Below are 12,865 nucleotides of genomic sequence, written 5' to 3' on the forward strand. Positions count from 1 at the left end.
TGAGAGGCAGAATGAAGACAGGCAGGGCCTGGCAGAGAATCCAGGTCCCTAAGCTTGAGTCATAGTCCAGGAGAAAAGGGCGACTGTGATGATCACTTGTCACCAGGTGCCGGTGAGAGCGGCCTGGTGGGACGAAGAGCATCTGCCTCTCCAGAGACTTGGGGCCCGGTCTCTGCCTCCTTTGTTCTTTGGCCCGAGGTGACGGCTGTGGTGGAGTCAAGGCCAGAGCACCCCAGGCCTCCGGCGTAGAGACGCGATCGCATCGGCCACTTCTGCAAGACATGGGGAGGGGATGGGGGTCGTGCTCACTAGCCCAGCCCTCGTGGTCCTCGGCAGCCCAGACCGGGCCTTCCCTAGCCTCCCTCCCCGAGACCCGTCCCCACAACTGCTCCGATGACAGCGGTCCCAGGCTCCCCACCACTCATGGCCTCACACATTCTCCTGACCACCTGAGCCTGGCTGAGGGGCACAGGAGGAGCCATCTGAGAAAAGCAAGGGCCCCAAGAGGAGCCCCGGATGGTGGGGAGGGAGGCAGGTGGCAGAGCTGGCAGCAGCCAGGGCCTGGGCAGTGGGGAGGGCAGCAGCGAGGGGCAAGGACAGGCTCCTCCTGGCACTGAACAGTCCTGACCCTTTCTCTTGCCCAGTCTCGGCCGGGCCCAAGTGCCTGTGGCCCAGATGTCAGTGCTGCCCACTCCCCCTACGCAGGGACCTCCCAGGATTGTCCATCCTTCCAGCAGGAGCGTGGCCAGTCCCAGAAAAGGCCAGGTTGACTTGGCTCTGAGGTCTGCCCTCCTCTTGACAGCCCCCCACTTGGGGGCTGAGGGCCACTGCTGCTGGCTAGCTGACCCACCCGACCCAGCTGCCAGAGTGCTAGACCTAGCTGGGCTCTCATTTATACATTCTTCAACATATTTATGCATCACCTGCTTCCTGCAAGGGTCTCACCTTGGCCGCCATCTTACAGCTAAGTAAGCAACTGTGCCGCCCGGGGACACTGCACCAGGTGCCAACATTGGCATTTCAGAGTTTCCCCTTTTAGTCTCAAATTCTTGCATTTTAGTTGTATTTAGATGAAAGAAAAATATCTTAAGTTTCAAGACATTTCAGAACTATGATGTTTAAGGAAGAGAGATGGTGAAAAGTATCCTCCATAGAAATAAAGTTGCTGTCCTCAGAGGGCAAAGACGACCCTTTAGAACAGCTACACTCGCAGTCAGCAACTTACAGTGTGCTCCACCCACCCCCGGGGCCTGCTTAGTGGCTATGAGCCCGGGGCCTGAACTGCATTCAGCCACTTAACCTACCTAAGCTTCAGTTTCCTCATCTGTAAAGTAATCTTCATTTGGTTCTTTTTCTTTTTTTAAAAAATTTTCTTTTTTTTAATCCTCATTTGGTTCTTGTGCGGATTAAAAGATAAAAATACACTAAAGCGTTTAGTCTAGATCTGGGCATAACTTTAGCCCCCAGATAATGTTAGCTGTTATTGCGATGATGATTATTGTTAATCATACTTTTCCTTCACGATCTCATTTCACACCCTGGAAGCAAAGTCAGACTCATGTTATCTTCCCTTTCCGTATAATAAAACTGAGGCTCAGGAAAGGTAGGTGACAGTCTGGTAAGTGATGCCTGCAGGAAGCCCTCCTTCCCCCTTTCCCAGCCCCTGCCACTCCCCCACCCAGCTTGGTTACTTCTAGAGTGATGCTTTCTTAGAGCTTTGTTCTCCAAAGGGGGATCCCTCCTGAGACAAAAGTCCAAAGGACACCAAGGCACTGTACAGTGGCATAGTGTCCCTTGGAATCTAAGAATCTCCTAGGTGTGGTTTCTTTCCCAGGCCCCAGCCCTGGAAACTACCCCCTTTTCTCTTCTACCACTAAGTCCCCTGGAGTCTTGGGGCCTCTAAGAATTTCCCTCCCCTTGGAGGAACCATAGTCTCATGAAGTCATTTCCAATCATCACTCCCACTGCATCCCATGAGAAATATTGTCATTCCAGTCCCAAGAGCCAGCCTCGGCTCTTCTCCCCATGAGAGAGCAGGAAGCAGCCGGCCCCAGCGTCAGCTCTGCCGAGGGCAGGGGGACTGAGTCCAGTATCCCCCATCCCAAACCCCCTTCCCCGAGGCCCCGGGCCCGTGACCTACCTTGAGAGGGTGCAAGTAGCGGAGTCCACGCAGGAAGGGTGGCCAGGCGGGGCCAGGCATCTCGTGGCCAAGTGTGCGGGTGAGGTGGGCTATGTAGCTGGTGGCCAGCACCAGCACATCCAACTTGGAAAGCTTGGTGTTGGGCGGCACGGCAGGTAGAGCGGCCTGCAGGGCCAGGAAGGCCTGGCGCAGGGTCCTCACCCGGCTCCGCTCCCGAGCGGCGTTCTCAGGACTGGCCTCACTCTGCAGAGGACCCCAGGTGAGTGGGGCTGACCGGACGCCCATTGCCCCATTGCTAAGAGCATCCTAGGGCAAGGCCTCCTGCCAGAGTAGTAGCATGCCAAACGACAGAGACCCAAGGGCCTCGTACCCTCTTGGTCTGCTCTCAGCCCGGCCCTGCTTTACGGCAGAGGACATGGAGAGAAGACCTCATCTGGGCTCAGAACTGAGAGTCCTGTACTCTTTCCCACCCTCCACTGTGCCTCCCCCTGGCCCTTGCTGCATCCACACCTAAGTCTGAATCCTGCTTATCAGGATGCCCTGGGGCCACAGGGAGCACACAGCCCTGCCCTGCTCTGTAGGGCTGACCCTAGGCCCACCCGGGTCCTGAGATGTAGAGGCAACTGTGGTAAAGAGGAAAGGACACCAAAGCGTGCTGACCCTGTCGCTGACTGCTGCTCTGGGACCTTGGGAAACATATCACTTCTCCGGGCCTCAGTTTCCTTGAGAGAAGTGAGTTGGGCCAGCTCTCTGAGCCACGCTCTGGTTAAGACTGGCTCTGACTTCCCCAACCACCCAAGCATGGAGCCTTGGCGCGGAAGTTGGCCAATGTCCCCTCTCTCGGGCAGGACAGTAACCATGAGTGAGGCTCTGCCATCACAGGTGACGTCGCAGCCCCTTCCATGCCTGCCTCTCCCAGCTACCTCTTCAGGTCGCGGCTTTCTTACCCGGCCACGAATCAGCCTCCTGGCGTTGGCCCCTCGAGGGCTTGGGGCAGTTCTGCTCCATCTTTGGTTGCTCCAGCTGGTCTCTTCCCACAGGTCCTGCCCTGTCCTGCTCAGGCGGCTCCTTTTCCTGTCAGTGCCTGCCAGCGACCTCGGTGTGGCCTTGGCCGGGCTCTTCCCTACTCCTGGCATGGCCAGTGCCCCTCTGGCCTCTCTCTGTGACATGCCACACCCCTGAGGTATGATGCTGCAGCCCCCAGGACCGGAACACAGGGCCTGAGGAAGCCCCTGGGCTCACGCTAGCGGGGCAGGCTGGTCATTCAGCCAGCGACGTCTATATCTGAGGAAGCGAGCGCCAACTCAGTCCTGCTCCGCTCCTTGCTCTGGGAAAACCGCCCACCCGGCACAGCCCCCGCGAAAAGCCTCCTGACTGCCTCCCAACCAGCTGAAGGCGGGGGTGCTGGATGCGGGGAGTGGCCAGGCCCTGGGAGGAGGCCCCTGCTGTAGAGGGCAGGAGGATGGTGGGAAGGGAGCTCCCTTCCCGGATCCCTGCCTGACCCTGACTGTGGTCCTGGGATAGACCTGCAGCTTCGGCTTTGGGGCTTAAGTCCATGGAAGGGCCCTGAACTCCTTTCTCTGTGCCAGAAGCCTGGCTGTGCACATCCCTGAAAGGACTTTTCCTCCCCTTGCCAGTGAGAATGACCTTCCAGCCAGAGGGCGCTACTCCCCATACCCCCAAACTTGCCTCTTATGTCCCCCTCAGTGCTTTTACTTTTACCTTTTTGTCCCCCTGGAATACCTCCCTCCAGCTGTACCCTGGGAAAAGCTGCCCATCCTTTGGGTTATGTCCAAAGGATTTGTGAGGATTTCTTCCAACCCCACAGAACCCAGAGCCCATGTCTTCCTGTTTTATTGGTACCCCATTCTATGCACAACCACACCCTGGCTAGCTTCCTAACAGTTCAGTGTTCTAGATCAGTACATGCCAAGCGCCGTGCTAAGTACTTTACATGTATTATCTTATTTCTCAGGTCAACATCTTAAGAAAAAAAGACTCTCACATCATCATTTTACAGATGGGAACACTGAGGTATCAGGAGGTGAAATAACTTGCCCAGTGCCAAACATCTAGTAAGTGATGTTGGTGGACGAAAGCCCAGGCAGTCAGTGAGACTTGCAAGGCTTCTCCTCACCCTACACCGTTCTGCCTTGGGTGGGTTACTCACATGTCTGTTCCCCTGCTAGGTGCGAGGTCTTTGAAGGCAAGGACCAGGATGTTTGCTGAGCTGCATGAGATCCTCCATTCAGCTAGTTAGGAGGAGGCAGGCGGAAGGAATAGCAAGCCTGCCACAGTCGGCCCTGCCTGCCCTAAGGTTACCACCCCTGCCTGCAGCAGTGTCATTGCACGTCCCTTATCCCCCAATCTTGAACTCCAGAGGAGACAAAATAAGTAAAGAGAAAGTGCAGAGGGAACAGAGGAACAAAGGTGGCTGTACAGAGACAGACATGCAGCCAACCAGAGAGAAAGGAAAACAGAAGAGAGGTCAAATTCACTTGCATGTCCATCGATAAGGAAGTGATTCAATAGATTTTGCTATATCCATTCTGTGGAATGATATGCAGTAATAAGAAGAAGCAGACATCTGTATAGTGACATGGAAAACTCACCAAGATGCACAGTGAAGTGAAAAAACCTAGTTGTAGATCATTAGGTCTAATAAGATCCCAGCCAGGATTTTAAAAGAAGACACCAAAAAACAAAACTATAAGTATAAAGGTTTAGGGACTTCCCTGGTGGACTCCCTTCTGCCAGTCCTCCCTTCCAGTTTAGGACTCTGCCATTGACTGCAAGGGCACAGGTTTGATCCCTGGCTGGGGAACTAAAATCGCGCATGCCTCATGGCGTGGCCAAAAAAAAAAAAAAAAAAAAGTATAAAGGTTTTTGTGCTTATGTGAATATATAGAAAGGAGACTGAAAAGATGCACACTGAGTTACTTGTTTTTTTTTTTAACTCCAGATGCAGAGAATTCGGTGCACACTGTTATTTTTGGTCCACGCAGGGCCTCTTGTTAGCCTACCTCTCTCCCTCCTTCCCTTCCATCTGTTCCCTTTTATCCTATTCCCTATCATAGGCAACCATTCCAAACTGTTTAATGTATATTCTTTGGTTTACTGTATACTTTTTGTGGTGGTTTTAAACTATGTACACAAATTCTTTGACACTCCTCCCTTCAAAAGGTGGAGCATACCATATGGCTTCGCAGGCAAATTCTATCAAACATTTAGAGAAGAGCTAACATCTATCCTTCTCAAACTCTTCCAAAATATAGCAGAGGGAGGAACACTCCCAAACTCATTCTACGAGGTCACCATCACCCTGATACCAAAACCAGACAAAGATGTCACAAAGAAAGAAAACTACAGGCCAATATCACTGATGAACATAGATGCAAAAATCCTCAACAAAATACTAACAAACAGAATCCAACAGCACATTAAAAGGATCATAGACCATGATCAAGTGGGGTTTATCCCAGGAATGCAAGGATTCTTCAATATACGCAAATCAATCAATGTGATAAACCATATTAACACACTGAAGGAGAAAAACCATATAATCATCTCAATAGATGTGGAAAAAGCTTTTGACAAAATTCAACACCCATTTATGATAAAAACCCTCCAGAAAGGCACAGAGGGAACTTACCTCAACATAATAAAGGCCATATATGACAAACCCACAGCCAACATCGTTCTCAATGGTGAAAAACTGAAACCATTTTCTCTAAGATAAGGAACAAGACAAGGTTGTCCATTCTCACCAATATTATTCAACATGGTTTTGGAAGTTTTAGCCACAGCAATCAAAGAAGTAAAAGAAATAAAAGGAATCCAAATCGGAAAAGAAGTAGTAAAGCTGTCATTGTTTGCAGATGACATGATACTCTACATAGAGAATCCTAAAGATACTACCAGAAAACTACTAGAGCTAATCAATGAATTTGGTAAAGTAGCAGGATACAAAATTAATGCACAGAAATCTCTTGCATTCCTATACACTAATGATGAAAAATCTGAAAGAGAAATTAAGGAAACACTCCCATTTACCATTGCAACAAAAAGAATAAAATACCTAGGAATGAACCTGCCTAAGGAGACAAAAGACCTGTATGCAGAAAACTATACACAGATGAAAGAAATTAAAGATGATACAAACAGATGGAGAGATATACCATACTCTTGGATTGGAAGAATCAACATTGTGAAAATGACTATGCTACCCAAAGCAATCTAGATTCAGTGCAATCTCTATCAAACTACTAATGGCATTTTTCACAGAACTAGAACAAAAAATTTCACAATTTGTATGGAAACACAAAAGACCCCGAATAGCCAAAGCAATCTTGAGAACGAAAAACAGAGCTGGAGGAATCAGGCTCCCTGACTTCAGACGATACTACAAAACTACAGTAATCAAGACAGTATGGTACTGGCACAAAAACATAATTATAGACCAATGAACACGATAGAAAGCCCAGAGATAAACCCACACACATATGGTCACCTTATTTTTGGTAAGGAGGCAAGAATATACAATGGAGAAAAAGACAGCCTCTTCAATAAGTGGTGCTGGGAAAACTGGACAGCTACATGTAAAAGAATGAAATTAGAACACTCCCTAATACCATACACAAAAATAAACTCAAAATGGATTAAATACCTAAATGTGAGGCCAGACACTATAAAACTCTTAGAGGAAAACATAGGCAGAACACTCTATGACATAAATCATAGCAAGATCCTTTTTGATCCACCTCCTAGAGAAATGGAAATAAAAACAAAGATAAACAAATGGGACCTAATGAAACTTAAAAGCTTTTGCACAGCAAAGGAAACCATAAACAAGATGAAAAGATAACACTCAGAATGGGAGAAAATATTTGCAAATGAAGCAACTGACAAAGAATTAATCTCCAAAACTTACAAGCAGCTCATTCAGCTCAATATCAAAAAAACAAACAACCCAATCCAAAAATGGGCAGAAGACCTAAATAGACATTTCTCCAAAGAAGATATACAGATTGCCAACAAACACATGAAGGGATGCTCAACATCACTAATCATTAGAGAAATGTAAATCAAAATTACAATGAGGTATCACCTCACACCAGTCAGAATGGCCATCATCAAAAAATTTACAAACAATAAATGCTGGAGAGGGTGTGGAGAAAAGGGAACACTCTTGCACTGTTGGTGGGAATGTAAATTGATACAGCCACTATGGAGAACAGTATGGAGGTTCATTAAAAAACTAAAAATAGAACTACCATATGACTCAGCAATCCCACTACTGGGCATATACCCGGAGAAAACCATAATTCAAAAAGAGTCATGTACCACAATGTTCATTGCAGCTCTATTTACAATAGCCAGGACATGGAAGCAACCTAAGTGTCCATCAGCAGATGAATGGATAAAGATGTGGCACATATATACAATGGCATATTACTCAGCCATAAAAAGAAAGGAAATTGAGTTATTTGTAGTGAGGTGGATGGACCTAGAGTCTGTCATGCAGAATGAAGTAAGTCAGAAAGAGAAAAACAAATACAGTACGCTAACACATATATATGGAATCTAAAAAAAAAAAAAAAAAGAAAAAAAATGGTTCTGAAGAACCTAGGGGCATGAAGAAACTAGGGGCAGGACAGGAACAAAGACGAAGATGTAGAGAATGGATTTGAGGACACGGGGAGGGGGAAGGGTAAGCTGGGATGAACTGAGAGAGTGGCATAGACATATACACTACCAAATGTAAAATAGATAGCTAGTGGGAAGCAGCTGCATAGCACAGGGAGATCAGCTCGGTGCTTTGTGACCACCTTGATGGGTGGGATAGGGAGGATGTGAGGGAAACGCAAGAGGGAGGGGATACAGGGATATATGTATATGTATAGCTGATTCACTTTGTTATAAAGCAGAAACTAACACCATTGTAAAGCAATTATACCCCAATAAAAATTAAAAAATAAAAAAGGTGGAGCATAATCCTCCTCCCCGTGAGTGTGGGCTGGACCTAGGGACTTGCTTCTAACAGGTAGCATGTGGCGGAAGTGTCAGTGCGTTACTTGAGAAACTAGGTTATAAAAGACACTGCAGCTTCCTCCTTGCTCTCTCTGGGATCTCTCCCTCTGGGGGAAGCCAGCTGTTAAATCGTTGAAGATACTCAAGTAGCCCTGAGGAGAGGCCCAAGTGGTGAGGAACTCAAGCTTATCAACCACACCAGCACTAACTAGCAACCATGTGTGTATGTGTACCACCTCAAAAATGGACCTTCCAGGGCTTCCCTGGTGGCGCAGTGGTTGAGAGTCCACCTGCCGATGCAGGGGACACGGGTTCGTGCCCCGGTCCAGGAAGATCCTGCATGCCGCAGAGTGGCTGGGCCCGTGAGCCATGGCCGCTGAGCCTGCGCGTCCGGAGCCTGTGCTCCGCAACGGGAGAGGCCACAACAGTGAGAGGCCCGTGTACCACACACACACACACACAAAAAGGACCTTCCAGCACCACTTCAGCCTTTAGAAGACTGCAGTCCTGACCAACAGTTTGCGTGCAACCCATGAGAGGCCCTAAGCCAGAGTCACCCAGCTAAGCTGCTCTAACCTGTAGAATTCCTGACCCACAGAAGCCATGTGAGATAATACATGCTGATTGCTGTTTAAGTTTGGGGGTAATCTGGTAAGCAGCCATAGATAACTAATGCAATGCATGTCGTTGAACCATGTGCATTGTTGCATGAATGGATTTAAAAATCATTAAAATGGGGCTTCCCTGGTGGCGCAGTGGTTGAGAGTCCGCCTGCCGATGCAGGGGACACGGGTTCGTGCCCCGGTCTGGGAAGATCCCACATGCTGCGGAGCGGCTAGGCCCGTGAGCCATGGCTGCTGGGCCTGCGCGTCCAGAGCCTGTGCTCCGCAACGGGAGAGGCCACAGCAGTGAGAAGCCCACGTAATGCAAAAAAAAAAAAAAAAATCATTAAAATGATAATGCATTTATATTGCAAATATATAATACAATACTACTTATGTCTCAGATCACATTGTTACTTCTTCCATTCCATCCTATGTTTTTAAGTCCTTTGCTTCTAATTTGCTGCAGGATACTCCACAGTGTGCACCCATCACATTTTGACCACCCAGAGCCCCAGGGATGGACATCCAGATTGTCTCCAATTCCTTATTGCCCCAAACAATGCTGTCATGAATACCATCGCATATCTCTTTATGGATTCATGTCAGATTTTTAAAAACACATGTCCAGGAGCAGAATGCTGGGTACTCCCAGAGTGTCATCCAGAATGGCCACAGTGTCTGCACGTCCAGCAGCACTGCATGTGCCCTAGAGCCCCATATCTTCACCACTACCTAGTATTAACCAGGTTCCTAGTTTTACGGTTGAAAAGCTATAAAGGGCCATCTTATTTATAAGGGCTGTTTTAAATTGTTCTTATCTGACAACTGATGAATTCGAGCATCCTTTGTGTATGGAGCTTGGTAGAGATTCTGTTTTGTTTTCTCCATATTGGGAGACTGTTTCCCCAACATCATCTATGAAAAAGTGCCTCCTCTCCCTGTTTTGTTGCAGCTCCCACTTTACCACATACTTAGTTCCCGTATTTATATATAGGTCAACTTCTGAGCTCTCTGCTTTGTTCTACTGATCTTTTTGTCTGTGTTTGAGCCAACATCACACTGCTTTATTATTATGACTTTGTAGCATGTCTTAATACTTGGTGAGATAAAACTCCTCTCTTAATGCTTATTTTTTCCAAGGTTGACTTAGTTATTTCTGGACCCTTATTTTTCTATATAGATTTTAGAGAAAGTCTGCTGAGTTTCTAAAAAATTCAGCTGAAATTCTGATTGGGATTTCATTGAATCCATGGGTTAATTTGGGGAGGATTGCCATCTTTATACTTTGAAGTCAATCCTTCCAAAAACATGAAATATCTCTCATTTTATTTCAAACATCTTCTATATCCTTGATTAATTTTGTAGTTTACTCCACAAATGTCTGTGTATTCTTTTATTCTTTAATTTTTTTGATGTATTGATTCAATAACAATTGATTGTTGAGTTACAATGTTGTTAGTTTGCGTTGTACAGCAAAGTGATTCAGTTATACATATATATGTATATCTATTCTTTTTCAGATTCTTTTCCATTATAAGTTATTACAAGATATTGAATATAGTTCCCTGTGCTATACAGTAGGTCCTTGTTGTTTATCTATTTTACATATAGCAGTGTATGTCTGTTATTCCCAAACTCCTAATTTATCTCTCCCTCATTTTTCTGCTCTGGTACATAAGATTGTTTTCTATGTCTGTGAATCAATTTCTGTTTTGTAAATAAGTTCATTTGTATCATTTTTTAGATTCCACATATAAGTGATATCATGTGATATTTGTTTTTCTCTGTCTGACTTACTTCACTTAGTATGATAATCTGTGTATTCTTGCTTAAGTGAAATAGTTTTGTTCAACTAAGTAGTTCATAGTTTTTGTTGCTCTTGAGAATGCTCTTATTCTATTTTCTAGCTGATTAGGGCTGCTATATAGAAATATGATTACATTCTAAAAGTTTATCCTGAATCCAGCAACCTTGCTGAGCTTTTTTTTTTTTTTTTTTTTTTGTTGTTGTTGTTGTTTTTGCGGTACACAGGCCTCTCACTGTTGTGGTCTCTCCCGTTGTGGGGCACAGGCTCCAGATGTGCAGGCTCAGAGGCCATGGCTCACGGGCCCAGCCGCTCCGCGGCATGTGGCATCTTTCCCAGACCGGGGCACGAACCCGTGTCCCCTGCATCGGCAGGTGGACTCTCAACCACTGCGCCACCAGGGGAGCCCTTGCTGAGCTTTCTTATTGGTCTTAATACTCTGTTGATTCCATTGGTTTTTCTAAGCAGATAAAATAATGACAATTTTATCTCTTCCTTTCCAATCTTTATACTTGTTTTTTCATCATTCCTTAGAGGATTGACTAGTGCTTCCAGTACTGTTAACCAGAAATAGTGATAGTGGGACTTTCCTGGTGGTGCGGTGGTTAAGAATCTGCCTGCTGATGCAGGGGACACGGGCTTGAGCCCAGATCAGGGAAGGAAAAAAAAAAAAAAGGAATAAAGTAACGATACATGCTATAACATGAAGGAACCTTGAAAGCATAAAGTTAAGTGAAAGATGTCAGACACAAAAGGTCACATACTGTATGATTCCACTCATATGAAATGTCTGAAATATGCAAATCCATAGAAACAGAAAGTAGATTTATAGTTTCCAGGGACTGGGGGGAGGGAGGAATGAGGAGTGACTATGGGTGTGAGATTTCTTTTGGGGGGACATAAAACTGTTCTACAATTAGACTGCAGTGATGGTTGCACAACCCTGCGAGTCTACTGGAAAAACAGTGAATCGCACACTTTAAATGGGTGAATGGTATGGTATGTGAATTACATCTCAACAAAGCGATTAAGAAAATAGAAATTAAAACATATAAGCATATCCAAAGAGAGTAAAACTTAAATGTCCTCACCTCCCCCCCAAAATATAGATGTAAGTACATGAGGTGAAGGATGTGTTAATTAACAGTTAGGAGGATTCCTTTCACAATGTATCAAATCATCACTATGTACACTTTGAAGGTATTACAATTTTAGTTGTGAATTATACCTCAGTAAAGCTAAAAAATTACAGAACGTAACTGATTAAAAAAAAAAAAAGCAAATATATAAGCATTATCCCAAGGGGGGAAAAGGCGTGGAGCATGAACCACTGCTCAGAAAGCAAAGAAACAGTAAGTTGAAGGGAGGGTCCAGCCCAGATAGGTTGTACAGTTGGGGAGAAGCCTGGATGGAGGAGGTGGTGGGAACTGTAAAGTATATGGGCAGACAGCAGAGGTGGGGGCTAGGCCCTGAAGGAGAGACTGAATGCCCCAAAGAATTTTGCTTGCTTCAGTTTTATCAAGGGCCAGCCTTTGGATGATCTCTGAGAGAAGGTCCTAGATCCTTGAAGAGGAGAGTCTATGATGTCAGCCCCCGACCTCTGTGACATAGGCACTAGATGCCAGGGACAACTGCCCCAGGAAAGGGGGCTCCCAGCTCCCAGATCCCGAGGGCTGCTGGGACAAAGTGCCCACCTCCCAGAGGCTTTCACCAGCTAGCCCCGCTGCTACTGCTGCTACTGAGCGTGAAAAGCCATCTTGGCTGGGGCCAGACTGAGCCAGAGGACATCAGCATTAGGGAAGACAGGGATTAGGGCAACCAGAGTGCCAGGAAACCAGGATGCTTGCAGAATCTCTGATTCAGGTTTAGGAGAACAAAAACCTGGTAACAGAAGACCCCCGCCTGGCTGTAGGAGGACTGAGGGTAAGGCTCAGATGGAACTCTTGGTCAGAGTGAGTTTTGGGTGACAGACGCTGGGGGCAGAGAGGGGTGTACCCACCATTTGTTGACTCTGTTCCTCTCTCTCCCAGGTCCCACATCACTGAAGTGCCTTGAGAAACACAGCCCAGAGGAATCCTCATTGGTAAGAGCTCACAGCGCCAGAACACCCTCAATTCCTAGTCCCATCTCAGTCCCCATCTCCCAAGCCCCCTCCTCTAACTCCATCCTATCCATCCTACCCTCCTTCCCTACTCCTCTCCTCCTTAGCTCTTACTTTCTCTGGAGCTTTTTGCCAGCTCTTCTGACCCCAAAGGTGACATGGATTTAGGGCCTTGGTGAACCAGC

At 46.7% G+C, this 12,865-nt stretch overlaps 1 protein-coding gene across 1 annotated transcript; it reads right to left on the reverse strand.

The window, feature by feature from the left end:
* Positions 1–92: 92 nt before the first annotated feature.
* TCF23 (transcription factor 23) lies at positions 93–3,309 on the reverse strand (the record flags this gene model as incomplete). Its single annotated transcript, XM_079720970.1, has 3 exons — positions 93–272; positions 2,141–2,383; positions 3,088–3,309. 3 exons carry the CDS (start codon positions 3,307–3,309, stop codon positions 93–95), a joined length of 645 nt encoding a protein of 214 aa, XP_079577096.1.
* Positions 3,310–12,865: the final 9,556 nt, after the last annotated feature.

This window comes from Hyperoodon ampullatus (genome assembly GCF_949752795.1).
Source record: "Hyperoodon ampullatus genome assembly, chromosome: 15".
NCBI lineage: Eukaryota > Metazoa > Chordata > Mammalia > Artiodactyla > Ziphiidae > Hyperoodon > Hyperoodon ampullatus.